At 39.2% G+C, this 27,840-nt stretch overlaps 2 protein-coding genes across 11 annotated transcripts in view; both read left to right on the plus strand.

The window, feature by feature from the left end:
* FGD5 (FYVE, RhoGEF and PH domain containing 5) overlaps positions 1–2,663 on the plus strand; it is an 87,823-nt gene extending 85,160 nt beyond the window's left edge. For both annotated transcript variants that reach the window (XM_017827094.1, XM_017827095.1), the window contains exon 21: positions 529–2,663. In XM_017827094.1, the coding sequence (XP_017682583.1) occupies positions 529–565 (37 nt within the window). In that variant the 3' untranslated portion in view covers positions 566–2,663. The remainder of the gene's footprint in view (positions 1–528) is intronic.
* Positions 2,664–6,631: 3,968 nt separating this feature from the next.
* Positions 6,632–27,840, plus strand: part of NR2C2 (nuclear receptor subfamily 2 group C member 2) — a 34,739-nt gene continuing 13,530 nt past the window's right edge. For 2 of the 9 annotated variants that reach the window (XM_017827074.1, XM_017827081.1), the window contains exons 1-13: positions 7,897–8,656; positions 9,953–10,036; positions 15,607–15,717; positions 16,565–16,765; positions 17,925–18,027; positions 19,041–19,220; positions 21,251–21,398; positions 23,019–23,112; positions 23,527–23,660; positions 25,800–25,977; positions 26,255–26,376; positions 26,897–27,036; positions 27,489–27,626. In XM_017827074.1, the coding sequence (XP_017682563.1) occupies positions 9,977–10,036; positions 15,607–15,717; positions 16,565–16,765; positions 17,925–18,027; positions 19,041–19,220; positions 21,251–21,398; positions 23,019–23,112; positions 23,527–23,660; positions 25,800–25,977; positions 26,255–26,376; positions 26,897–27,036; positions 27,489–27,626 (1,609 nt within the window). In that variant the 5' untranslated portion in view covers positions 7,897–8,656; positions 9,953–9,976. Of the gene's footprint in view, positions 6,909–7,242; positions 7,262–7,888; positions 8,657–9,952; positions 10,037–11,321; positions 11,422–15,606; positions 15,718–16,564; positions 16,766–17,924; positions 18,028–19,040; positions 19,221–21,250; positions 21,399–23,018; positions 23,113–23,526; positions 23,661–25,799; positions 25,978–26,254; positions 26,377–26,896; positions 27,037–27,488; positions 27,627–27,840 lie in introns of those variants that run through there. The other 7 variants (XM_017827077.1, XM_017827078.1, XM_017827076.1 and 4 more) reach the window with 7 other exon arrangements.

Here is a 27,840-nt window from a genome sequence, read left to right on the forward strand (position 1 = left end):
GTCTCAAGAGGCATGTCTAGAAGTCTGTCACAGGTGATTACTGTACAGAAGCTTCTCTGATTTATATGTTCAATTTATATGTTCAATCTTAGTTTTCTCATCAACAAATAATTGCTTATTTTTCTCAATTCTAATGCTACTGCTTCCACATAATAAAATAGTCACAAAATTTATATTAAAAATGCCAGCACCTCAAGACACACAGGAAAGGAAATGAGTGTTTATAGGAGGTTTTGTTGCTTTTAAACATACTTCAGTGGTTTCATCTTTCCTATTCTAAGACAGCAGTTAACTGTCTTTGAGACTTTACAATAATTTACTGGTTAAGATTGCACTAGAAAGCAGGAGTCCCAGTACTCAGCTCCCTGCTTTAATCACAAAACTGTAGTTCCTCATCAGAGCTAGGATGGAAAATACAGTCTTCTTCAAGCTTTATGTTCTTAAAGTACTTATTTTTCTTAAAATACATATTTTCTAAAAATGTATATAGTTTTAGATGTACTGCTTTTTCTTTTCTGCCCTTTCTAGGTGGATCGAAGCCATGGAAGAAGCATCCATATTATAGCAGCTATCACACAATGAACTTGGAATAAATTCTCAGATTTCTGTACATTTCCAGCAATCTTCTTCTGACTTACAAAACTGAACAGCATATTTCAGGGCCACTGGCCACACACACTGGATTTGAACTGTTTCCAATTTGCTCTTTTTGCTTCCTTCTTCTTACATCCATGTTGTTGCAAATGAAAACTTCAAAATAGAAAATATTTATGGTGATCTTTATGTATGTGCAACTTCAGCCTGTACTATAAGCTTCTCCTCTGACCTCACAGTAAACTAAGTCTAACATCAAGACCAGAAAATACATGGAAACACTGACTACAGTAAGTAACAGGCTCAGATTTACTTACTTAACAGCACTGCCATATTTCACTGAGTTGGTTTTGATGTCTACCACAACATGAGAAACAATGTAGTACACAACAAATGATCATTTAAAGCACTTTATCATTTTTATTGAACTACAGTTTCCTTTTCTTCATGTTTCTAAGGAGTTCTGTGGCATGATTTATTACCCATCCATTAACAAGTGCCAGCATGAAATTATGCCCCACATATGCTAACTAGCTTCCACAGAAAAGGAACGAACTACACATTCAATTTACCTGGTCTATCAACACTTCACTGGCTATGATCCAACATAATTACTTACTATCAATTTATAATTTTACACAGAGCACTGTATAATTTATGTTAAAGGGTTTAGTTTCATATCACTGCAGTACTTTGAAATGCACTTCAGTAGCTCTACAGATCCAGGCGTTGAATTATATCACTTCTCTCTAAATACTGCATCAGACTCAAACCCAAAGGTTATTTGTAATTTATTATAAACCTACAGACAGTTTTTATTTAACATGTCTACCTAGTAGTGTTAAGATTTTTATCCTCTATTTAAATAGTCTATCTTTATTTTCAAAATTCCTGTTGTTTCTGCTGTTCTTGTTATGAAAAATGTCATCAAAAATTGAATGCACATAACTAGCACAGCATTTGAAATATGCTGGGTGCACTGAAATGCACTTGTCTGAACCTGCTCTGCTGGAGTGCTTTGGAACTCCTGTGGCTATACCTGTCTCACATCAGACTGCTGCCGTGCTCTACATCTCCAGGGCTGGATTCTCAGCAGCCAGCTGTGTTTGTGTGACTTCAAAGATGCTGTGCTGCTTTACACCAGCTGAGGATATAGATGTCTGGAGTTTGGGGCGTTGGGTTTTTGTGTTTGGTTTGGGGGGTTTTTTGTTGGGGTGGGTTTTCTTTAGTGTTTGGGTTGGGGTTTTCTATAAAGAAGGTTGAGAAGTGGTGTTCTAATCATTGCAATACAATGGTTTTGTGTCCTGTATTTGTCATAATATTTGACTGAGGAATAGAACAGCGTCTACGATTAAAATATATCTTTGTATAAAAATACCATGTTCAAGAATTTACTTACATTAAAATATATTGTTGGGCATTTTTATTACTTTCATTTTTCCATTTCTTTAAGAAGCTTAATGGATATCTGAATTTTTGACCCTAAAAAATTGTTTAGAATTGTTTGCATTTTTAAAGGTCTATAATATATACCCAAATCATAAGGTAGTTCAGTTTATCACCTGCAAAAACAAGCTTAAAGAAACAAATACCTACCACTAAATAAAAATATCATTGTTTTGGTTTTTTTGATACAATTGAGTCTGACCATTTCATATAGCATATATTATCATGTGCAAACAGAAACCAAGTACAAGAAAAGTAAAACTTTTGATTCTTTAGTTAATGAATGAACACCAATGTTAACTCTTTATGTTAGAACCATGGCCTTGCTACCAATACACTGTAAATGTTTATCCCCCCCTTAAAAACATTTTGCACTTACAAAAAAATAAGACAAGATTGAATACAGAGTAAGATCTCTAACTATAGTCTCAAACAAGAAAAAACTGCACTACAGAATGACAATATTATGAAGATTTAGGTGCTGACATTTGGTGACTGTTGTATGAAGCTTTCAGTTAGAAGCATGAAATGAAGACATGAAAATATTTTGTTGTAAAAAATAAGATACAGTGCTATTAAACATTGTTTTAAGTAATGTAGAAAAATAAAAGAGCAAAACATAACTGCAGTTCTACAGGCTTTTTCTTTACACTGTTTTTACCTTCTTTAATTCCAGCTTTGCAGTTCCAGTTAATAGATACTTGCCTATTAACCAATTCTCTGACAAACCAGGGAAGAGCATCAAATCAGAAGATGGTAATGGAGCCCTTCGGGTGGGAACAGGATTTAGACCTAATTGTTATGATGATGTGTTTCAGTCCACACTGCATTCATCTCCTGTAAAGCCCGCCTACTTTACTTCAACTTACAGATACAGGTGGTCTCAATACAGCATAAAAAAAGAGCAAAAAATGAAAATGTCCTCGCAATCTCAGTCCAACTGTTAACTAAATTTGAGCAAAGCTAAGCACCAGAGACAGAAATTATCATTGTTTCAGAATTATTCCAGTAATCACCTTTTAGAAAATGTTAACTTCTTAAAATAGATACATATACTCAGTTTACTACCTGCCATTTACTTACACAGCTCTTTCCTACTAAGTTGTAGTTAGTATTACTCTTCCACAATGAAAACTTTGTTCCACACCTTCATAAATGTTTCAAAAAAAATTCAGTAATAAGTCACAATGAACTAGCTATTTGGCCAATAGCTGAGATGCAAGCTGCCCTCATTTGTTGTTTCAGAGTTTTTCTGTTTATTTTTCTACTTATTAAAAAGCATTTAAGTTATTAGCCATTAGGTGCAACTAATATTTGGACCTATTTTACAGCATATGCCTAGTTAAAATCTGTTTTTTATAGTTATTAAATTATTTTTCCAAAATACAAGTCATTCAGAGATGGAGAATACCAACCTGACAAGATTCTGTGCCACTTACATAAGCACTGCTGGTCAAGCCCTGGGACTGCTGCCCTTCCTGAGCTGATTCTCTGCTGCTTTTATGATTGATGAAAACCACACAGCTATGAATACCAACCAGGCTTTTCCTGTTTGCATGCTACTTTGATACAAAAGTAATAACGACTACTTCGACTGTAACCATGTTCAGTGAATATCACTGCTTGTGAAGGTAGAAGAAAGTGCCAATACTCAGCGAGGGGGGAAAGGTATTCCCTTAAATACTGAGGGAAAAACACCACTTTAACTCCACAAGTTACTTGGGAACATAACATACGAACTTCTGTGTATTAAAAGCAGTGCAATTCTTCAGCCTGGGTAACACTGTGACACCACTTTTGATCAAGTTTTACAAGAAAGTTTCTAGACTCCAGGGCATGGTGTTATGAGGTCAAAGGTTGGACTTGATGACCTTGGAGGTCTTTTCCAACCTTAATGATTCTATATAGTGATATTTTTCTGCAGTTGAAAAGCCTACATCAGACAGCAAGGTCATTTTTGCTAAGAGATGAACATAGAGACATGATGGCAAAACCCCACAGGATGGAGGTCACCAGCGTCCCTCAGCACTGCCCAGCCATGTACAAAAAAGCAAGGCATGAGGACTCATACTTCAAAAATCATCTACTAACACTTAAAAGAGAGATTTAAATTGAATGTGGCATTAGCAAGACCAGTTTATACAGTTAAAACCTTGTCAATCACTTATAACTGTTGATTTCTTCCATGCTAGGTATCAGCTTTGCTCTTAAAATTTACATCAAGTTTCCAGAAAATTCTATGAAAATTTTAAGCACCTGAAATGAGAACTTAAAAAAAACCCAAACAACAAAGCTCTACTAATCCTAATTATCCAATTACCTACAATATCCCAAAAATGTAAAACCCATGAGCAACCTTAAATCCTATTCTTATTTTGTAGTACTTGGCCTGCCCTACTTAGACCATTATGGACTTTTACTGCCATCACCACGGCCAGAGAGGCGGCTTTGGCTATGCCATTAGTACTCTTGCAGCAGTTCTCTCCTTCCACACCTAAAACCTCCTTCCCTCTCCACAAGTATGCACATCTCACCTCTGCTCTGTGGGGAATTCAGCCTGTTCTCCTGAGCAGCGTGCAACTTCCACGGGGTCTCTTCCCTCCTCTTCTTGCATGACAATTTTGCGGCACATTTTTTCTTCTAAGGCAACTATCCCACAAAGGGAGGAGCTAAAAGGTCCCTGTTATCAGCAAGTGCGTTTGAAAATGAACACCAGTAAAATCCCTTCTCCACTATGGCTGGGAGCAATTTAATCCTTATCGGCAGGAACTGCGGCCTGAGGGAGAGAGGCCCTCGATGGAGCCCGCGCTCCGTGAGGAGAGGAGCCCTGAGCAGGAGTGCCCGGAGAAGCCCTGAGGAGACGAGCCGTCGGTGCAGCCCGCGCTCCTGGCGGGAACTGCGGCCCAAGGCCGGGAGCCCTCGGTGAGCAGGGCACAAGCGGTGAGGAGCAGGAGGGCAGGCAGGAGGTGGTCTGTGCTGGCTGGGATCCCCCATCCCCCGAGCGCCGCTCCGAGGCGGGGAGGGGGTGCGTGTGTGAAATCGCGCCTGGCAGAAAGGGGTGGCTGGGGAAGGTGGTGGTTTAATTTCTGGCTTTCTCACTATTCACATCTGTTTTAACTGGCAGTCAGTTAAATTCATTTTTCCCAAGACAGATCTATTCTGCCCATGACAGCAATTGGTAAGTGATCTGTCTTTATCTTGACCTATGAGCTTTTTCTCCCCCTGTCCTGTTATGGAGGGGGCAGCGAGTGACTGGGTCAGCATCTGGCTGCACTCCATGCTCAGCTCACAACAGTGTGGTAGACAGATATAATAATTTTCTTTGCTGCCAGTCTAGTTATTAACCTTTACTTGTAGACTATCTCAGTTTTCTTTGATCTTTTTCACCTTCAGCATCTTCTATTAATTTTATTTCTCTTCAGTCATAGCTAAGGCCAAAAATGGCTATACAAACACTTTTTACTAATGCTCTTTTAGAAGTCAGTGTATATAAATTTAGGAAACTTCAGCATTATCTAATACAATCTTGCTTATTAAACAAGTTCAGGGCATACAGTGTAGTTCTACATATCACTGAAATTATCACAAACACTGCAGCAAAGTTTGTCACAGCTTTTTTGATGCAGCTTTCCTGACTGCACTTAGTGTTGCCAGTCTCAGTGAGCACAGTGGAGCTGCACATCAAGCAAGACTGCACTCCACCAGAGCTTGGTGGCACAAACAAGGAAGAATGAGGAGACAACTCCTGTCCCCTAAACTTTTCCTCAACTTGCCCATCAGGAAGCACTGAGGGGGAAAGCAGCATTTCACATCTGGCTTCAGCATTTTCCCTTCTTTCATTCAGTCACACCCTTTAATAGTATGTTTTACTAAGTTAAAAAAACCTGCTTCTAAAGGCATATAGATATTTTGAGAATTTGAAAATTCTTCATGTATTTACAGTAGTGAACACCCAAGACATTGAGACATTTTCCTTTATTTATGTATTGCAAAGACATCTGTACATCATGTGCTTTGCTAAGTCGCATTCTGTGACAATCAGGCTGTAATTCATAGGTGTACTTCTTTATTTCTCATATCCTTGCCCCAAATAGCCACTTCTAAGAAAAACAAACAAACAATCCCTCACTCAAGCCTGGCTTGCGCCTACCACTGAGCATTCAGAGGCAGAACAAGACTCACGGCCAGCTTCACCGTGACAGCCCTAATCAATGACACTGACTTCAGAAAATTAAATAAGAACTCGGTACAATCTGGCGGTGGCGTTTGTGAGAGCCTCTCTCGACTGCGAGCCTGCCTTTGACTGCACCTTCAGCGAAAACCAAGGTACACGTGGAATACCAGCACCACCGGCGCACGGAACAGCCACCGCCAACCCATTACCTCGGGCTGCCGGCTCCCGAGAAGCTTTCCAAGCGGGACGGACAAAGGCGGGGGCCGTTCCTTCCCGTCGCTGCCCCAGGGGCCGAGCTCCTCCCTGCACTGCCCCGGGAGCCAGGCCCGGCCCGAGCGGTGCGGGGCTCGGGCGGCGGGGCTCGGGCGGCCCAGGTAGCCCGGTAGCCCCTCCCCGCCGCCAGCCCCGCCCCGCGGGGGATGGAGGGGCCGCGGCAGGGCGGGCGCTGGAAGAGGAAGCGGGGACGCGCTCCCGGGCGGCGACGGCGGGGTCACGAACTCTGACCTGTCACAGGGCACGGCACGGCACACACAACAAAACACCCCCGGCCCAACACAGCCCCGGCTCCCTCCCCTCCGCGGGCCCCACAGCCCCTCGCCGCCCCCGCGGGGGGAGGGAGGGCCGCTGCTGGGCACCGCCACAGCACCGGCCCGCCCGGGTCACCGCCACTGCACCTTTGGCGCCCATTCCTGAGGTAAAAACCATTTTTTAAAATTGAGGCGGCCCGGGTGGGTTTGTTTCGTGAGGGCCAGGACGAGGGAGGGGGCGCGGGGAGGCGGCAGCGGGCCCTGCTCGGGACACCCCAGCGAGGGGAGGGGAGGGGTGACGGTGGGTTTAGGGGAGGGGGATTGCACGGCTCCGATATTTGGCTGGTAAGCGAGCACCAGCCGTGCTCTGGGCTAGCCTACAGCTCCTGGAGAGAGAGAGAGAGAGAGAGAGGAGAGGAAAGGACCGTTGCGGCGTGCTGGGTCGATCGGCGGGCAGTCCCGTGGCGGAGCCGCTGTGCTGCAGTGTGGGCCGGCTGATGTCGGAGCCGGTCCGGTCGCGGTGAGCGCAGTCTGCTGTCCGGGGGGGTGCAGGGGCGATGGTCGCGGCGATGATCGCGGGACACGAACACACAGAGAGAGAAGATGGAGTCTGAGCGGGCGGAGGCGGCGGCTTGAACCCGACCCTTTTACCTTTGCCACCGGGAGGGCGGAGGGGAGGGGGCGGTGGGTACTTTGCATACGGGGCTGAGACCGCCGCCATCTTACCGGCTGCTTCCTCACTGCCATGCTCAGGCCTCCCATAGCCTGACACAAGGCTATACCGGAGGGGAGGGGAAGGGGCCTAATGGCGGCAGCAGCAGCCCCGCCTGGGCCCTGGCGGGAGGCCAGCACCGCCATCTTGTGCTCAGTGCGTCCCCGGGGGGTTCTTCTTGCGCTCGGGGGGCGGTGCCGCCGCCATTACAGGCGGCTCGCTCGGCCAATGGGCGCCGTGCGGGGGAGCGCTGCGCCCGCCATGAGGTCATTGGTCGGGCCGGGGGGCGGGGCTGAGGCGCGCGGGGCGGGAGCTGGACGCGGCCCTACTGCGGCGGGCGGCGCGGGGCTGGGCCCGCCCTGCCCGCGGGGCTCGGGGCCGGGCTGGGCTGCGCGGGGAGTCTCCGCCGGCCCTGGGGGTGCCCGTCGCGTTCCTGCCAGGGCAGGGGGTGCCTGTCAAGGCACCACCGGGTCGCGGGGTGCCCGTCGTGCCCCTGCCAGGGCCGGGGGTGTTCATTGTATTCTGGGGTGCCGGTTGTGTCCTGGCCGCCGGAACAACGTACCAGAGACTGCCGGCAGAGCCGCACCCGCGCCCCTCCTGTCCCGCCGGTGTAGCCGGGTCGAGCTCGCAGTGTGAAGAACTTCGTTTCCTTAAGACAAAGGAGCAAATTTCAATAATCTTGAATTTGGCCTATTGCCATGTCGTCATGGTTGGGCCGTACCCGTAGAATATCTCAAATGGAGTTTATGACTTGCTTCTGAGGTTTCACTGCAGCTTAGGGAGAGATTAATGGATTTACACCGTGTTTTGGACGGCAGTACCTCAGCACATACTGAGCTGGCTGCCACACTGTGAAATTATTGAAATTATTGAAAATAATTTCCTGGTGCTCCATGTGCTTCCTTGCAGATTTTAGGTTGCACCTCTTGTTGGTTTGTTTGGGGGATTTTTTTCGTTGTTGCCTTACAAACTGCTTCTCAAGGCTTTCGCTGAGAAGCCGATTTTGCCTTCTGGGAGTCGACACCATTAAGAAGCTTGGTATGGCTGTGTACGGTCTCTGGGCTTAAATCGAATCAGCTTAATAGCCTCAGCTAAGGTTCTTTCGGAAGGGTCGAAAGTACAAAAAGCCTTAGTGGATAACACCACCACCAGCACATCTGTCAAAGCCATACCTCAGGAAAGACTTCTTTGTGTCTCAGAAAGGTACTTTTATGAACAAAATATCTGCAGGGTTTCTTTCATCTTAAAGCATTGAGAAAATAACGTTATGACCATATGGTTATCATTCTTGCTGAATATAAAATAATTTAAGAAAAGAGAAAACACTGAAAAGGAATTATTGAACGACTGAGAAACCGTTCACAAACTGGGTTTGGTGGAAATGGTTCATAATATTAATGTGTAAGTTGAACACTTGAATAAAAAATGACGAGCTGTAGGAAAAACTAACCTAAATAGTTTCCATAGGGAAATGCATTTTTCTGTTACATTTTGCTATTGTTTGCAGTATTTTTAAATTTTATATTAAATGATTGCTTTGGAGATACAAACAGAGGTTTTCAACAAAACATCAAATGGGCCAGCATTCAGGAATGCCGTTTCATTACCTACACCTGGGTCAGAATCTGAAATCTGGCCCTGTAATGAGCAAGTCACAATTAAAAAGTGAATTAATTGATTGGAAATCTTATTTAAATTTACCTTGGGAGAAACACAGCCCTAATAATGATAATTCAAAATACATAGGAAGTGGTTTTTCTTGTTTCTTTATCCTTGATTGCTTTGCTTTTTTATTTTTTAACCCCAAAGGCTGTAAAGTTCAGTGTGCAGTCACTCAGAATAGGATAAAATGATTCCGCAGTATTTTCTTCTCAAAGTGATAATACCATCACATTATAATAAAAAAATAGTTTAGATAATGGGAAGTATATTTTAGATGTCACAGTTTATTTCTCTTATTGTGCAAGACTACGCTAAGAATATGAATGAACATGGCAATTTGATGGAATGACTTGATGAAATTTTGTGCAAAGCAGCATTCTTAGCTTGCTGTCCCGTGTTCAGTGTGGGGTGTAGAAGCCGTTTAACTGTAAGGTTTATCCTTCTTGAGCTGAGGAAAGTGCCTTAGAGATCTATGAACTCCACAAACTGCATCAGTAGTTGACACTCAAATTAGTCCTTTCTCATTTATGAAATTACCATCTCTTCTTTACTGCCTAAATAATAGAGTGGAAATAGTATGTTAGAGTCTTTATAGAGTAAGGGTATAGCTCTGTGCCCGGGTGTTTGAGCGGCACGGTTGCAGTGTGCACGTCCCATGTACGTATATGTGCACACGTATGTAGTCGCACACACGCATCCGTGGCACCTTGGCTTATTTGCCAGATGCATCAAGCAGAACTGTAAATTACCAAAAATTCATCTCAGAGCTTTCTTTAATAAGAAGAAAAATCCCTGACTTTTGTGCCTGATGGAAGTTGCTGGCGTCTTTCCAAACAGGTTCTCTAATGATCTTGTTTCACCATGGCAACCAATATGGAGGTGCTGGCTCAGCAGGTAGTGGAGACTCAGCAGGTGGCTGAGGTGAGTGACAGATAATATCACAACAGTTGGTATATGAGATTTTGAAATTAAAAACATATTAGGGAGTCCCTGCTGTTCACAATTAAGCATCATAAATGGAACAGAAAATCTTTATAGAGCAGGATTGCTTTACACTTGGGGACAGATATGAAACCAGTGCCACCGATATGTGTTTTGTACACCTAACTTCATTGTGGTGGCCCCCATATTAGGAATGCAAGTAGGAAATTCAGCGTGAACTACAGAGAAACTTGGCTGTATTGTGAATTGTTAAAAAGACTAATACAATGAAATTTCTCATAATTTGATCATTAGATTGACCGTTTTGGACATGAAAGGTTTCTGCTTCTCATTTGAGTTGTAATCTGAATCCACCACAGTGTTTGAAGTTGCCTGTTTTACTTATGCACTGTATTCAATTTACAGTAGGGTGATTAATTTAAATCAGGTTTCATATTTTTTGCCTACACATGTAAGAAAAAAGAGCGAGAAATCTACTTTAAATGATATTAGGTGATGTCTTGATGTATATTCACTGAAGCTTGGATGCTCAACAGCTAAAATGTTTAAATCAACTAATAAACACAAACTATAAGTGTTCACGGTCATAGAAAATAACCCGTTTATCTCCTTCACCATGCAAACTTCAGTCAAAAAATAAACTAGATCATTTGTCTGACTAAAATTATTTTGTTTAATAGCCTTCAAATACTGTGATTTTTCATATGTTTACATAATTAAGGGATTTAATATATAGCTCAGTGCAAGTGGGCTGAGAGATCTCTCTAGATAAGGCCACTTTTCAGACACTAGTTTGGAGGTTTCTTTCATCTATTGTAGTATTGTACTGTTTTTCATCTATTGTGCTATTACACCTGGATATTAAAAAATACTTTTAGTTCAGGAAGAAGCCCTATATAAGAAAGAAATACAAGTTTGATTCTGTTTTCAGAAGTGGATTCAAGATTCCCTACTTAGAACTATTTTTTTTTTTTTGTTAAAATTTGGTTCTTTTTAGTGTGTCCTGGAAGCAACATTGAAGGAGTAGTTACAAAAAGCTCCGTGAGTTTCACACTGAAAACCAACAGGAGATTTATCACTCTAGTTTTCTGTACCAGGTATCAATTTGGCAAGCTGCATTTTTTAAAAACACTTCCAAACGTACTTGGAAATAGAAACCTGTAATGGAAATACTGGCAAACCTTATCCTATATTGGTAGAACTTGGGTGCTATAATAACATCTCAAACACATAAAATATGTGACATTTGTAATTCCTCGTGCAGGAAATGCACCGTGGTAACATAGTGTGATGGTTGTATCTTGCCACTGGAGAGATCGCTCCATCTCAAGAGTGTACGAAGCTCTGTGATTTCTTCCTGGCCGGTGGGTAAATAGAGGGCTTCGTCTCTTTATGGTATTCAGCTACTCCTTAAACTATATGCCTGTCCACTACATAGCACCATGAAAACTGTGTTCATGGAAAAACAGTTGTAAGCGGCATTATCTCATTAAGAATTCATTAATACTAGGACCATGTAAATGTTGAATCATTTTTTTATGAATGGCTGGCTGCCTGCTATTTGTTTTAATACAGGTTTTAATACAGGTAAACACATCACTAGTTTTCGTGACGTGTGCTAAAATTCTATATTGTACTTACTGTTTCTTTAGAATCAAACTTGGCACTGGCCTTAAAAAATGAGAGGTTTTCGGAATACCATATTTTTCATTGATGAAAATTAAATGGAAGAAGAGCATCATTGATCATGCACTGAATTTCAAGTTATGAACTGAGAGGCAAGTGGCAAACAGGATAACCCAATGCAAATATCGACAGCTTTAGCTGTATCTGCATAATTTTTTCCACATAATTGCCCACAAACGTAGTGCCTGGGTTTATTGAGAACTGTGATATCGAGCACCAAATCAGACTGTCATGCAAGTAAGGCTCTATGTTGTTTCACTTTCTTGAGCGATAGTTCATCAGATTTGTTTTCAATGAAACTGAATGTATCACAGAAGTTGCTGAGCATGCTCCAGTAGTGCCTGTACTTTTGTACTTTATTTTTACGACTTTTTAAAATTGTCCTTGTAATTGCTTCAAATGGTTTCAGTGCTGTTGCTTGCTTCTGCTTTATATCAGTGTTGTTTGTTGAATTTTTGCAACTGTATATTTCTGTGGACATCCAGAAGAATTTCTTTACGGAAAGGGTTGTCAAAATACACAGAAATACAAAACTCTGTATTTCTGAACAGGTTGGGGGTGAGTAGTGTCTGCAGTTGCCTTTACTTACATTTCATGAGACTGGAGAACAGAGAGCAGCTACGGGATTCGGAGGGAATTTCAGCAATTCCTCCTCATCCTGAACAGCTTTTGAAAAGCAGGAAAAGTACTTTAGCTTTAATGCAAAAATAAGTAATGCTGCTTTTCTCAAGTATTTGTTTAGTACTGGGCAATATGTCAATGACTCGGGTTCAGTCCCACCACTGACCTAGGTTTGACTTGAATATTGTTTAAGAAAACTGTATTTAGTTTTGAAGTGGAGATGCATTCCCTGTGTAGTGCCTTAGATTTTAATGCAAATCTTTTAAACAGAGCTGTCACTGTGGGGAGGGATAATGACTGTTTCCTCTTTCCAACAGCAGCTCTGATGTGACCAGGAAGAATTTTTAGGAGTTGCTAAAACTGTCCATGCTGGCTCCATGACAGCCACAAACTGTTCCCAGTGCATCCCTTTTCCCTGTCAGAGGCCCTAGAGTCACAGAAGGTGACTAGTGAGCCCTGTGCTTCCTGGATCTTGTTAATGACAGCTGCACTGTTGGAGAATTTTCAGTTGCTTTCAGTTCTCTCAGTGTCCTGATAAGAACCTATCAAAATATTGAACCTTTTTGAAAGAATGTTTTGCCATGGAATTCAAAAAATACTGGATATCTTGGTCCCATGAAGTATTTTCTTGACCCTCTTTCAGATATCTGTGACGTGTTACATCAGTAAGTAGTTCAGCAATTCAGATGAAGCACAGTGTGCTGGAATAGGAGAGTAGAAACACTGCTGTTCTGATGGAATAAGGTTTTGCTTTGGTTTAAGAATTGATGAAGTGTAAAATAAGGCAATTTTTGTTTAATATTTCATTACTATCTTTGGCCACTTTCTCATTTCTGGATGAATCTTCAAGGTGGAGTTTTAATGCAAAGTCTTCTCAAACGATTTTTAGTTCATATGCAGCTTTTCTCAATTTCCTGTTAAGTGTAAAAGACCTGGACATACCATCAGCCCGAGAGGTATTTCTTAGAAAGTGCATGTGGGAATAAGGAGCTCCTCCCTGGCTTAGGCAGTTTGGCAGCCTCTGAATTCGAGGCTGTTCCCAGAAGTGGCAGAGCCACTGGTGTACCAAAGGTGTTGGGGTGGTCCATAAGACATAGTCTGAGATTTTCTTAGGATGTGGATATGCCAACTGCAGTTTCTTCCGTGACTGTTGCCTTTGTATGTCTTACACAAGATCTTGCACTGCTATCCTGCTAGGGCAGTTAAACTAGAGCTCTTCTATGGGGAATTGAATTTTATCTGCCATTCTAGAAAAGACCTTAGTGGTCAGAATATTCTCTTCTCCAAAGAGAATCACTGAAACATTTTTAGATATATCTTACATCTGTGAAAGAAATATATTTGAATATACATTGTTTTGTAAAAGCCTGTTATTAATTTAATAGCTAAAGAAGTTAATTAGGAGAAATATCTATAGAAAAATAAGTCTCTCTGATTTGATTTGAGATGCAGGTATAAAACCTGATACCGTATTTTTTACTGAAATTCTTTAGCTGTTTCATGGGTGCAGTTAAAAATAGCCTGTGTTTGCTTAACTATGCCTTACTTTATTAATATTATAGGAAAGAGACTAGAAATCAGTATCTCTGAAATTGATTTACACTTAGTGAGAACAGACCAGTGTATTCAAGCAATACAATTACTTTGGTTTTTACTGGTGTGAATATAGGAAATATTTTTCTGCTTGTTAGAAAAGATTAGAGACTTTAAAAATTCCTTCCCAATGTGGCCAGTTGATTATTCCTTCAATTTATTGCTCAAATATTCCTTTCATAATCAGTGTGCTGGTTGGGAAATAAACTACAGAAAGTGTTGGAAATTTAGTTAGTAAGTACAGAAATGTATTATATATATACATATGTTCATACAAACTCGCACATAGATGTGCATATATGTGATGGGCCAGTCGGTAAATTAGTATGCAAACAACTATATGGCCATGAAGAAACCTTATTTATTTCAAATGACATAAGAATAATGAAATGTCTAGAGAAGCTTAGCTTCGGTCTACCAGTTTTATATATACATATATATTTTGTATATACCTATCTGTTGGAAACTTAATATGATTCCAACTGAAGTGTAGAAACTGCAAAAAATTAGGAAAAATAAGGTAACTATGCAATTATATATATATATGAAGTGAGAAAATTATTAATAGATGAAACAGAAGCCAAATTTAATTTTGCTAGTCTTCAAAATGCACCTAATTGCCAAATACTTGATTTTAATTTAATGATAAAAAGGGTAGATACATATGTTTTTAAGTGTATTTTTGTATTTCTTAAGCTTTGTTCTGATCTTCCATGTCATTTAAGGCAAATCACTATTAATTTATGTAGACTTCAGCATATGAAATTGCTGGTGGTGATACTTTTCTACAATTGCAGGTGAAGAATTGTAAAACAGTTTTAAAATATATTCTAGTTCTAATTTAGACCTTTTAAAGAGCGTGTAGCTTAGTTAATAATTTGTCATGGAAGACAAGAAGATCATTGATTAAATGTGTCCACTAAGAGTCTTGATTTTGGAAGTTTTGGGTTTTTTTCTTGCCTAGGTATCTTGTTTTCTGCAGCTGAATGCTTTGAATCATCCAATAATTAGAAGATTCTGCTATTTCTGCATCTCTCCTGTGTATTTTCCTCACTTAACATGCAACTTTTGTGACCTGTGTACTAAAGATAGTTAGAGATGGTATGTTGAAGTTAGGTTAGACTTTTATACTATATCAGACTGCTTATGGTACAGGCAATAGGGGAGTAGAAGGGTATGTTTTCATTAAGCACCGTGTATTTTAACACCTCTGCTTTCCCAAAGACACTTGCAGTACAGGTTCCTTGCTGTCCAAACTGTTTTTTCTTTTTTTTACATCAAAAATGAACTTTTATGTATATTAAAAAAAGATTTTTCAAAGCAAACTTAAATTGACACTACCCTGTTGTCCAGCTGTATAGATTTTGATAAACAAATAATTCCAAGATTGTTTAACAGAGGATTTAATAAAAACAGCTTGTGGAACTTCCTGGGTTTTGACACGTTGCTGCATACGATGTATTTTTTTTCCCAAAAACCAATATTCTGATAATTCATTGAAAACAAATCCAAGTTCATTTAATGATTGTAACCTTTCCAATAAATTTAGATTCCATGCCATAGGTCCATCTGTTCTTTAATAAATATATGTATTTTTAAAAGTGTTCGATACCTTTACAGTAGATTAAAATTCTGTGTATTATTTACAGGTGCAGACTGTTCAGACTTCGCTATCTGAATCTCCAGTGATGACCAGCCCTTCCCAGCGTATCCAGATAATTTCCACAGACTCCTCTGTAGCTTCACAACAACGCATTCAGGTAAAAATCTATTAATTAGCTATTACTTTTTCTCCTTTTTTCTCCTCCTCCCACTTAGGGTTATACAAAAGCATGCTAAAGTCTATGGAATACTTCCTTAAATTTTGTGAGAACAGATCATTTTTAATGCAAACTAAAATTCTCTTCCTTCCTCAGCATGTATGTGGTGATGACTGGTTGGCTGTGTATAATAGTTATATTGATGATGTGGTCAGTGAGGAGTGTTTACAGAGATTAAACCTAGCCTACATGTACAAATCTGAGCCCTAGCCACAGCAAATGGGCAGACACTGCCAACAGAACACCTGAGGTCATCTCTAAGGGCATGCCTCCTCCCACTCAGTTAGTAGCCAGTGGGAGATTAATGTATTTAACATGAAGTTAGCCTTTGAGAATGCTGCACAGAGGGTCGTTGTTACTGGTACATAATATAAAGATGCCATTAATGTATCAGAATGTATGCAGTGACAAATGAGATAGGACTTGTTAAGTGTTAATGAAATACTGATGAATGTTGATATGGTTACTTTACCAGGCAAAATAGAGATTATGGTACCAGACAACTGTATCAGAAATAGAAACCTTCCACCGTAAGAGAATCTTGAGAATCAGCACGTGAAACAATAAGACTGCCTAATTCCACCTTTTGTTGATAACTTTAAGGAGTAACATCTTAGATAAAATATAGGTAATGTTGATGACTGGAGAACATCTCCTTGGTGACATCTATGAAGAAAAATCAGAGAGCTTCCTTGTAATTTTTCATGGATATAATTTTGAGAGAGCATTAAAGGTTTTAAAATGTAAAGCTTACTGCAGTCATGAATTTCTTTAATGTGTTTTACAGATTGTGACAGATCAGCAAACAGGTCAGAAAATTCAAATAGTGACAGCAGTGGATTCTGCCGTGTCTCCAAAGCAACAGTTTATTTTAGCCAGTCCAGATGGAACTGGTGCCGGAAAGGTGATACTGGCAGCACCTGAGACATCTAATGCCAAGCAGCTTATCTTTACCACCACGGACAACATCGTGCCAGGCAGAATTCAGGTAAATATGGTAATTGAGATTCTTGGTTTCTAGATTTTTTAAGTCTGTATTTGCTTTAAGACCAATTGCAATGGTTTTCTAAAGATCTAATGATATGGATTAAACAATACTAATTGTAGGCTTCATTATTCAATCATAAATTCTTCTGTCTTCACATTCCTTATTGCACTCATCACCCCTCATTGTCTGTTCTAATTCAAGTTCCAAAGACATAAGCGAATACTTAAGATAGGGCTTAAGCGACAGGATTTCTTAGTCTGTTCAGTATTCACAGATATACAGAGATACAGCTCAGCTGAGCAAACTTACCTGAGTTCATACTTTTACATTCAGTATCAAGACACTGCAATAACAGCTATTTAGAGCAGAAACTATCCTCTGCTATGCTTTTTTGTGGGTTTTGAGCATGATCTAGGCCAACTGGAGCTTTGCAAAGCCAGCGATATAAACAATAATCTACCTCCCCCTAGTGAAATTTGAGATTTCTTGCTGGCAGTCTTAAAAAAAAAATAAAAAAAAGAAGTGCATGGTCCCTATTGCTACTGTTACAATAGAGAATATTTTACAGCAAGAAGAATCATTTGTACGTAAATATTTTAAAAATTCTAGTAACAGTCTTTTAAATTTTATTTTACTATGCTAAATAGGATATTTGACATTGTAGAGGGGTGGGGTTTTTTAATTTTTCTGTGTTAAGTGGAATGTTTGGAACAGAAGTTTTGGAATTGAAGACCTTTGGAAGCTAAACTGTTTCTATAATAAATCTCAGCTTCAGGCTATCCCCTTTGAACCACATGCCCCTAATAGCTAGAGAAGGGATACGTGGAAACATCATCTGAAAGCCAACCATCTCTGGCTAAAATATAGCAGCTGTTTGACAGCAATTGCAAGAAGGGAAAAATACTGTTGCACAAGCGAGGAAACTCATTTGTACTCAACAAAACTACCAGTTTTATTTGGAATTCGTTTTGATATGACTCTTTCAACAGTGTCAGCATTGACAGTCAAACCTCTCATTAAATTGCATTTTATGCTACATATGTAATTCTAAAATTTAGTCACCTCTTCTCAGCTGATACACCAATCTTGTTCTGTAGGCAAAGCTCCTTACTTTCATGTCTGGCTAATTATGTCTTTTTGTTCTGGAATTTTACTTTAGATAGTGACTGACTCTGCTTCAGTGGAACGTTTGCTGGGAAAAACTGATGTTCAGCGGCCCCAGGTAGTAGAATATTGTGTAGTCTGTGGCGATAAAGCATCAGGTAAGGAAGCATGGAAAGCAGTATTGAAGAAAGTTGCTAGAAAGGATGACTGGGATGAAGAGATGATTTTTTGTGTGTTTTAACTGATTTTAGCCATGCCGATGGCGAAAGCAATTGAGTTTTTAAATGAAAAAAGATAACATACTTTGTATTTATACACACAAAATAGTTAAACTCTGCTTGGAAGAACATTATTCTTTTCCTTCAACTGGAGCGTATGATAAATAATGATTAAATAGCTCCTGCTAATGGAAGAAGACTCCTTGAAGCATTTAGTCAAGTTCTGCACAGTGATGGGAAACCATGAAATAAACCTGTCACCTACAAAAGTCTAGCTACTCTGAGAAAACACTTCTTAGTGCTCTCTAACAAGCTTAATGCTTTCTGGTAGATTTTGTTCTTCTACTATCACAGAAAAAGGCAAGTAAAGATCACATGAATCCTCGGTGTTTCAGATCCAGGCAGTTACAAGGAGTCTTGAGGTAAAATTTCTGTATTAGTCAAGGAAGTGTACTGTGCTTTCATGCTACAGAGAAGACACCCTTCTGTCTCTTTGCCTCACTTTCTTTTATGTAATTAAAACAATACCAGAACTGGTATGTACAGGAAATCTAAATGAAGATTGCATTTTAAATTTTGTTGTAAAGTTATTTATATTCTGAAATTACTTGAATTTTTGGACTGTACGTTCTTTAAATATTTCCTATAGTCTGTAACAGCAGGTAGAATTACATCTGTACTTGTCCAGAACAGGAACTGCAACTTCATAGACCATACATTCAGAAATAGGCTTAGCCTTCCTCTCTTCTCTCCACTCTCTCAGCACAAAACTGACAGTAGTTAAACAAGAAACATTCTGTAAGACTTTATAAATGTTTTCATGGTCCAAAATGATTGTACAAATACAAAAGAAATTTAAAGGGTGACTTACAATGATTTACTTGATTAAAATAAATATTTCTATGCTAAAATATAAGTAATTTCCATCTGATAACAATATATATGTTTCCTAGGTCGTCACTATGGTGCTGTCAGTTGTGAGGGATGCAAAGGTTTCTTTAAAAGAAGTGTAAGGAAGAATTTGACCTACAGTTGTCGTAGCAACCAGGACTGTATCATCAATAAACACCATCGGAATCGCTGCCAGTTTTGTAGGCTTAAGAAATGTCTAGAGATGGGCATGAAAATGGAATGTGAGTGTTAAGTACTCAATGTGATACTGTGCCTACCAAATAAAAAATATGTGGGCTACCACCTTTTTGTATGTTCTCTCCGTTTTGGTGTATGTTGCTTGAAGGAAGCAGAACTTTTGGCAGCCAAAGCACCTACAGCACCTTTCTTTTGTCGCCATTTTATGTCTGAGGTGCAGTAGTGATTTGTTTCAAACTATTTCAAACTACTGTAGTCTTTGAGGAGCCCAGTTAGAGCCTCACTCAGAATGCATGTTAAAACACTGTATATGTTTATAATACAAAATATTTTAATATGGATTGACATAAATCTAGGTCTAATGTTCCACTTCAAGAATCTGCTATCCTTACGGTTTAATTTTGTGGCTTTTTCAACCGCTGATAGAAAGTAGTTAATGTCTTTTTTTTCCCCGCTTTTTAAATTTTTATGTTAATTTGGTCATTTGTGAGTATGGGGTTATGAGGCATTGTATAAACTGTTACATATTAAAACATACACTTGCCTGTTTGTGTGCAGTGCCTCGTACATTTGCAGCGCTAACGACCAAACGCCTCTGTCAATGGATTTTGTTTCCAGTTTGTAGCACCTCTGCCTCTTCAGTTCAACGCTTCATGAAGCCTATTATCTTGTTGCTTTGTGATGTGATCTAGACAGGATAAATTCCAACCACCAAGTTCAAGGGAGGCAGAACTTTAAATAAAGAGATACTTGTATTTGCACTTTGGAACTCCAGACCTGTTGTGGTGATTGTTCCGCTTTGCACACACTGTACTGAATATTGGAGAAGACATTTGTACAAGAGAAACTGCTGCAGTTCCAGAAACTAACCCTTTCTTATCCCAATATCATTAGGATATATACTCGCTGACTTTACTGGGCTTTGGGTCAGGTTTCTGATTAATATTTATGTATCCACCAAGCCAACAAAATTGATATACCTACTTTTAAGCTCCTAAATTTTACTAATTAACAAAAATAAAATCAGGAACTAAATAACTCTTGCTGGTTATGAGGATAGAGACATATCCATGTATTTTAATGTTACAGTCAAAAGGGCTATAGAGGAGGGTTGCATATTTTTGTTTCTCTGTTAATAATGTTAATCTTCCAGAGCAATCACTGCTGTATGATAAATTGGAATAATGAATAGCACAGAAATATTGTCTTCATTTATATTATGCCTTACATTGGCATAGTGTTGTGAGAATTAATACAAGACTTAAAAATTCTTGTAGTCTATTATTCATTTTAGCATCCTCATTTTTAGGTGAAAAATCAATGCAGTCCAATGTTATACCAAGTTATAGAAGAGTTTGTAAAGTTCAGTGACTTAGATTTCAGATAACTTTATGTAATATGTTTAATAATAGTACTTTTATATTATAAAGATGCACTTTTCCTTTAAAATTGCAAAGTTACTGCTTCTTACTATTTCTGTTAAAAATTTGCCTCACTTGTTCAGCACATTGGAAACTGAACTTATTTTCTTTCAGTTATCAAGTAGAAATATTATAAATTATGAAAGGGTTAGTTTTGGAACACTGTTCCCTAATTGGGTGGAATGAAGGGATGATATGTGGAGACTGTCAGGGAATTAACCTACATCTCTCATGGAACTTGCCTGTCTTGACTTTTTCAGGGTTCGTTCTGGATTGGCATTGTTTTGAGTCATCCAGAGTAGGAATGTGGCTAACGTTTAGGTATAGCTTTCCCTGTAAAAAACAGATAATTAAACAAATTGAAAACACAATCGGTAGAATACTCCGTCTTACTAAATGCAAAAGAAAATAGCAAGATTTGACTCCAGTTCAGCAAAACTTCAAACAAAAGATCAATCTGTGACCTTCTTAGTTAAAAATACACATATTCACAGTCAGAGTAAAATTGGAACCTGTGTTTCTTCACTCTTTGTATTAAATTTCTAGTTTTGCACTGAGCTGGTACACCATCATATCTGAGAATTTTTCTTTCTTTTTGTATTTTTCATTTGAGTTATTTCCTTTCAAATCTGAATGGTTTTGTCTTTATGTAGCGGTTCAAAGTGAAAGAAAGCCTTTTGATGTGCAACGTGAAAAACCAACCAACTGTGCAGCTTCTACTGAAAAAATCTATATAAGAAAGGATCTGCGAAGCCCTCTTATAGCAACTCCAACGTTTGTGGCAGATAAAGATGGGACACGGTGAGTACCTCAGTTGCTCGTGTCTTCTTCCAGGTTATTTCTGTATATTACTTCGCATTCACATATGTATTTTGTTTCCCCTCTACTCTAAAGAATTGCACAGAGAAGAGCTCTGATTCATACATCATCTTTTTCCATTACCAAGCCCAATTTAGGTTCTGCTTTTCGTGGAAGTTTTTATGTCTGAGTACAGGTGTACGGTTTTCAGTTCAGAGCTGGCTCTTGCCCAGCCAGGTCAGAGCAAAGGCAGGGCAAGTAAATGATATTCAGGCAAAAAGCGTGTGGGCTAATTCATTTGGGTTAGCACTTCTCTGAAATCAGATCTGCTAGTGGCAGACTTGGGCTTCCTTGCTTCCTTCTCCTAAAGACAGTAGTAAAAGAGACTGCAGTGACTGCTGATTCCAATCCCAAGAGATTGTTTTCAACAACAGCAAAACAACAGCAGCTTCCTTTTACTATGTGGGAGATGCTCCAAGATGGTTCCTGCGCTCTCAGATGTCTCCAAAGGTGGTGGGTGTGGAAATGCACATCACTGCAGAAGCAAGATTTGTCTCTTTCTGAATAGAATAAAAAAGAACTCTAGGTTAAATATGACATTTCTAAAACTGTAGTTTACAAATGGTTAAGAATTACCTAAAAAATTGGATCTTATTATTCAGTTTTCGTATATATATAATTGTTTAATTTAATATGTATATATTCTTTGTTGAACAAATGACACTGCAGTTAAGAAGATTGGTGATACTGCAGTTAAGAAGATTAAGCTGCAAATTTCTTAAGAATGGTTTTTCAGTGTTCTCATTTGCAAGTCAGATTATTCAAAAGTGCTCACAAACACATTTGCTTCTTTGAGACTTCCTTATGCTACAGATCCCTTACAGACCTATAAACAATATTATAATCAGTAAGTACAACTATTAGTTATGTAGGGTTCAGATTTGCATAATGCATGATAATTTGCAGCCTGTGCTCATTCACTGTAACTTGCTGCAGCCTTAACCTGTGTGGCGTGCATTGGTATTGTATTATGGAGACTTGGAGCATCACTTAAGTAACAAATAAACTTCTTGCAAAGACTTTCTGCTGTCTCCCTAAATTAGATACAGCAAAGGGAAAGGATGTTTGATCAAAATGTAGCAGAAGTAAAGGCAGCAGAGATCTTATGCAGACCTTGATTGCATGATTGTTTTTAACTGTATTTTGGAATGTAAAATATACTTCCATGACTCTTTTTCTTCAGTGCTGTCCATTGTCTAACTTGGAATACACAGTTATGCCTTCCTCCAAAGTGCAATGTATAACTTGAGAGCTACTAGGTGACTTCTGAGAGCATGAGAAGACAACTTTTCTTAAAGCAGAATAAACCAGAATACAAAGCAAATGAGAGGATATGTATTTGGGAAGTTGTCATTGCTTTTGCACAGGAAAGGAAAAGATATTCCAGTCTTTCTGTCTTTCAAGCTACTTTTTGGAAACTTTCAGAAAGACTGAAGTCCTGATGAATAAACTGTGAGCTTCATTAAATTGTTAATTTAAAAACTTGTTTTATTCTGTCATAGGTAGTTACACATTCTTCTGATTAATGTAAAATACTATCGGATGCCTTATGCTTTTGAACAGGTCAGCAGGACTTCTTGATCCTGGAATGCTTGTAAATATTCAGCAGCCTTTGATCAGGGATGATGGTACAGTCCTCCTAGCTGCTGACTCCAAGGTATTACTCTTTCAGTTCAGTTCTGAACACACTTATTAATTTGCTTAGATTATTTTAGCTATTGTGTGTAGACTTAAATAGTTGTTACTCTTGAGAAGAGGTCATGGTAAGTCCAAAGAGCTTTACAAAGGGAGGTAGTAAACTGATCAATAGGAACGTGGTTTCTTTTCACAAGCATGTTTCTGCAAAAGGTCAGCCACAGGTAGTTTCCCTTATGATACCTCCTCTGGGACTAGGATTGATAATTACAGTAGGATTTAAAGATCATTGAAAGCCATTGTTCTTCCTGTAGGCGTTCAGGAGGAAGGAAAAGGTACATAAGGGAAAAAATGCAAAAAGATTAAAAATGGGAAGAATTTATATATGATACATCAACTATAATTTTGATCTACTAATACTGTTCTTCCTTTTTAGGCTGAAACAAGCCAGGGTGCTTTAGGAACACTAGCAAATGTTGTAACATCTCTTGCTAATCTCAGTGAGTCACTAAATAATGGAGATACTTCTGAAGTTCAGCAAGAAGAGCAATCCGCAAGTGAGATTACACGGTATGCATTATATTTGCATTTTATTTAACAATTTGTGTTCTGTATGATGCATCCTTACACTCATTCACTGAAGGAATTTGGTTTTGTGACAGCAGACAGAGTACAGATTGTCCCTGCTTTGAAACACAAAACTGATTCTTTAGAAATCAAGTTTGGCTGTTGTCCTCTTGTGAAGAACTGTGTCCTGCGTTACAAATACGGTTTTCTGAAGCTAGCTCAGATTTCATTCTCAGAAAAGTAATGAATTACTAGTTTGTGACCGTGAAAGACTGAGAATAGCAACACTTCAGTGCTGTTTAATTTCATAGGCATGTTTTGTGTAAGGTTCTTCTGTGCAATGCTTATGCCCTTAGCCCTGCTCTTTAGGGGTCTTTATTACTGCAGATTTATTTTTGAGATTGTACTGCTGAAAAACCTGCTAGTAATATAGGTTTAGAAAGAGTGTGAAGTCTTTGTTGTCTTTATTAATAAAAAAATGTGAAAAAGGAAAATTAAATATTAAAATTTCCAGCAGAGCTTGGATTTGCATGGCTGGGGTTTTTTTGTTGGGTTTTTTTTTGTGGGGGAGTGGGGGTTAGGTTGAATTTAGCAGTATAGGAAAATAAGAAAAATACTTGGCCTCATGGCTGTCCATTGTTTCTCAAAAAGAAGATTTTTAAGAGGAGCTTAACTAAGGCTTTTAAGTCTTTTATTTATACTCTTCAAGTGAATGAATTGATATTTAAAAATACTGGACACTGCAACTTCGACTTTGTCAACCTCGTACTCTTTCTTTAAAGTAAAAAAAAAAAAATTCTAAAAAACCGTCCCCGAAACGTCTTGATAAAAATAGTGGCAAAACAGCACTGTACTGAAATACTGTCCACTGGTATGAAATTGGAGCACAAAATTTTTCTTTACATCTAAACTCTGTTATCCTAAGGGAATTCACAGTGCTTTATTTGGGCACTGATCCAACAACAGCGTGAGTAAAAAGGAGTCCAGGGACCAGACTCTCGTGTTACTGTCATAAGAGTTCTAAGGCTCTGACTGTACTGTGAGATCAGGAGTGCCTGCCCGTATCTCTTCTTAAGGGAAAGAAATTCAGGCACGTTGTCTAGAAGAGAACCATGTTATTCTCCACTGTTCCAAAAAATTGGACATCAAGAACAGTGACAAGGACAGGGATTCTGTTCTCCAGAGTACATCTGATTTGTAATCCTCACCTAGTGTGTGAGAAGGTGAGAAAGGGGAGGATAGTGAACGGTAAGTGCAAAAGAATTGTTTAAGCCCACACAACAACTAAGCCCCTCAGCTACTCACTCACTCCCCCACCACTGGGATCAGAGAGAGAATCAGAGGGGTAAAAGTGAGACGACTCATGTGTTGAGATAAAGACAGGTCAGTAGGTGAAGCAGAAGCCACACACATAAGCAAAGCAAAGGAATTCATTCCCTGCTTCCCATGGGCAGCAGGTGTTCAGCCATCCCCAGGACAGCAGGGCCCCATCACATGTAACAGTTATTTGAGAAGACAAAGCCATCGCTCCAAACATCCCTCCACCTTATTTACTGAGCATGACATCATACAGTATGGAGTACCCCTTGGATCAGTTGGGGTCACCTGCCCTGGCTGTGTCCCCTCCCAACTTCTTGTGCACCCCCAGCTTCCTCACTGAAGGGTGGCACAAGCAGCAGAAAAGGCCTTTACACTGTGCAAGCCCTGCTCAGCAGTAATAAAAACACCTGTATTATCAACACTGTTTTCAGAACAAATCCAAAACACCACCCCATACTAGATACAACGAAGAAAGTTAACTCTACCGCAGCCAAAACCAGCACAGCACAAGACCCCTTTGCTAGTACAAATACTAGAATAAAACTATCAGAGCGGGATTTACAGTAGTAAATCCTCCCCTACAGGGGAGATCTCTTACCAGTGATATGTGGGCAGCTCTATTCCTTTATTAATGTCCAGAGAGTACAGAGAGAGCAGATTGTAATGAAAAGTTGGACCTTGTGTCTTAGCATAAACAGTTCCTGTGTATGTTACCTCTGTAAGTGGAAATGCTTTATAGTGTTTAATTTGCGCACTACTCTGAATTTTTTTACGGTGTAAGGAAGCGCTTTTTCATTGTTTATTTATTTATTATTTTTTAAGGGCATTTGATACTTTGGCTAAAGCACTTAATACCACAGATGGTACAGCAGCTCATACCTTGGCAGATGGGATGGATCCTACAGGAGGAGGGAATATTCATGTAATCAGTAGAGATCAGTCAACACCAATTATTGAAGTGGAAGGACCCCTACTTACAGATACACATGTCACATTTAAGGTATGTGCTTCTTTAAACATCTTACTAACATCAAACTAACACTTAAGATGCATGAGCTCTCTCCCACATAATTTCTTGCTTCCTATTCCCAATTTGCATTCCTTGCCCACAGTAATGAGTTATTTGGCATAGTTTTCATTCGATGATTTCTTGTCACACAGTTGCTTGTGACTGACTATGAGAGTAGTTTGAATGTTTTTGCTGGTTATTTCATCGATAATAAAAACCGGTTTGTGTCTGAACTGTATATATTGTACTGTACTTGTATTTTTTGCAGCTGACAATGCCCAGTCCGATGCCAGAGTACCTTAATGTGCACTACATCTGTGAGTCAGCATCACGACTCCTTTTCCTCTCTATGCACTGGGCTAGGTCCATACCTGCATTTCAGGCTCTTGGGTAAGTGGGCATATCCTGTTTGAACGGTTTGCTTTCGAATGAATTTAAGCACTGATCTGAACACTTTTCAGCTATTTTGAATTTTTTAGTTATGATATTGTTTAATTTTTAATGCATTTTTAAACTGTGTGAAGGCTACGCAATATTCTCCGTTTCAAAGAATAAAATAGAAGATGGCAGAGGGGAGGATAACTACAATATCTGATGTTACTGTGTGGTTACAGAAACTAAAGGCAAATCAAAAGTAAGAATTTGTAAAAATTAAGTGGTTGTTTTTGATATCTTGCTAAAGAACTGATGAGCACCATTTCACAGATAACCTTAAATGGTTTCCTGTAGTTTGTATGTAATTTCTTTTTGCTTTCTGAAATACTAGTAATATGTTAATACATGCCTTTTAGTAAGACGTTTTGCAATGCATTAATCCTTATTATTAATTGTTATAAATAACATAATTACACATAGGGTAATACCAACCTGATGTGCAGAGTACCTAGAGGTGACTTTCTGCTGTTTACAGGCAAGACTGTAACACAAGCCTTGTGCGTGCCTGCTGGAATGAACTGTTTACCTTGGGCCTGGCACAGTGTGCACAGGTGATGAGCCTGTCTACCATCCTGGGAGCTATTGTCAACCACCTCCAGAACAGCATACAAGAAGGTATGTTTTCAGTTCTGCTAACAATACAGAGATTTGTATAACATTTCTCATGACGTGTTTCCTAATCAGTGGCGAAATTGTTCACCGGGATCGAGGGGAAGGTGAATAATTACCTTTCCTCTGGTGATCTATAATTTTGTTGGACTGAGCTCACAGAGATACCTGTGGGTATCTACTGTGGTAGTTACATCACTGGAAAAAGACTGGTGTGGCAGATTATGCTATCCTGGCAAAATTACAGAAGAGTTAACATTCTGTTTGCTAGCCCTGTGTTTGACTCAACTTTATAAATCTTTGCTTCCATAATAATTTAGGCCATCCTTATATGTTAAGTGGTTTTAAGACAGCGAAAGACTTGAAAGTATCACTTGACTTGGTTTATAAAAGTGTATTTGTTGATATATCAGAAGTGCTTGAGCTCACATGAAATAGTAAGCAATATCTTTTTGCAGATAAACTTTCTGGAGACAGAATAAAGCAAGTCATGGAACACATCTGGAAACTTCAGGAGTTCTGTAACAGCATGGCCAAGCTTGATATTGATGGATATGAATATGCATACCTTAAAGCTATAGTCCTTTTTAGCCCTGGTAAGGAATTTAGTAACCATATCTCTTTAAATAATAAGCATTAGTATGCTAACGTTTTAGCAGTTTTTAAATGAGACTAATGTCTTGAGAGGAGACTTATCTGGTAAGTTGCAGATAAAATGATTGTTTCATAATGATTACCACAAACAATGTGTTTTAAAATAACTTTGAAGCAACATATCCATGTTATTTACAGTTCCAATATGTCAGGTGT

The sequence above is a fragment of the Lepidothrix coronata genome, unplaced genomic scaffold, assembly GCF_001604755.1.
Source record: "Lepidothrix coronata isolate B3197 unplaced genomic scaffold, Lepidothrix_coronata-1.0 Scaffold134, whole genome shotgun sequence".
Taxonomy (NCBI): domain Eukaryota; kingdom Metazoa; phylum Chordata; class Aves; order Passeriformes; family Pipridae; genus Lepidothrix; species Lepidothrix coronata.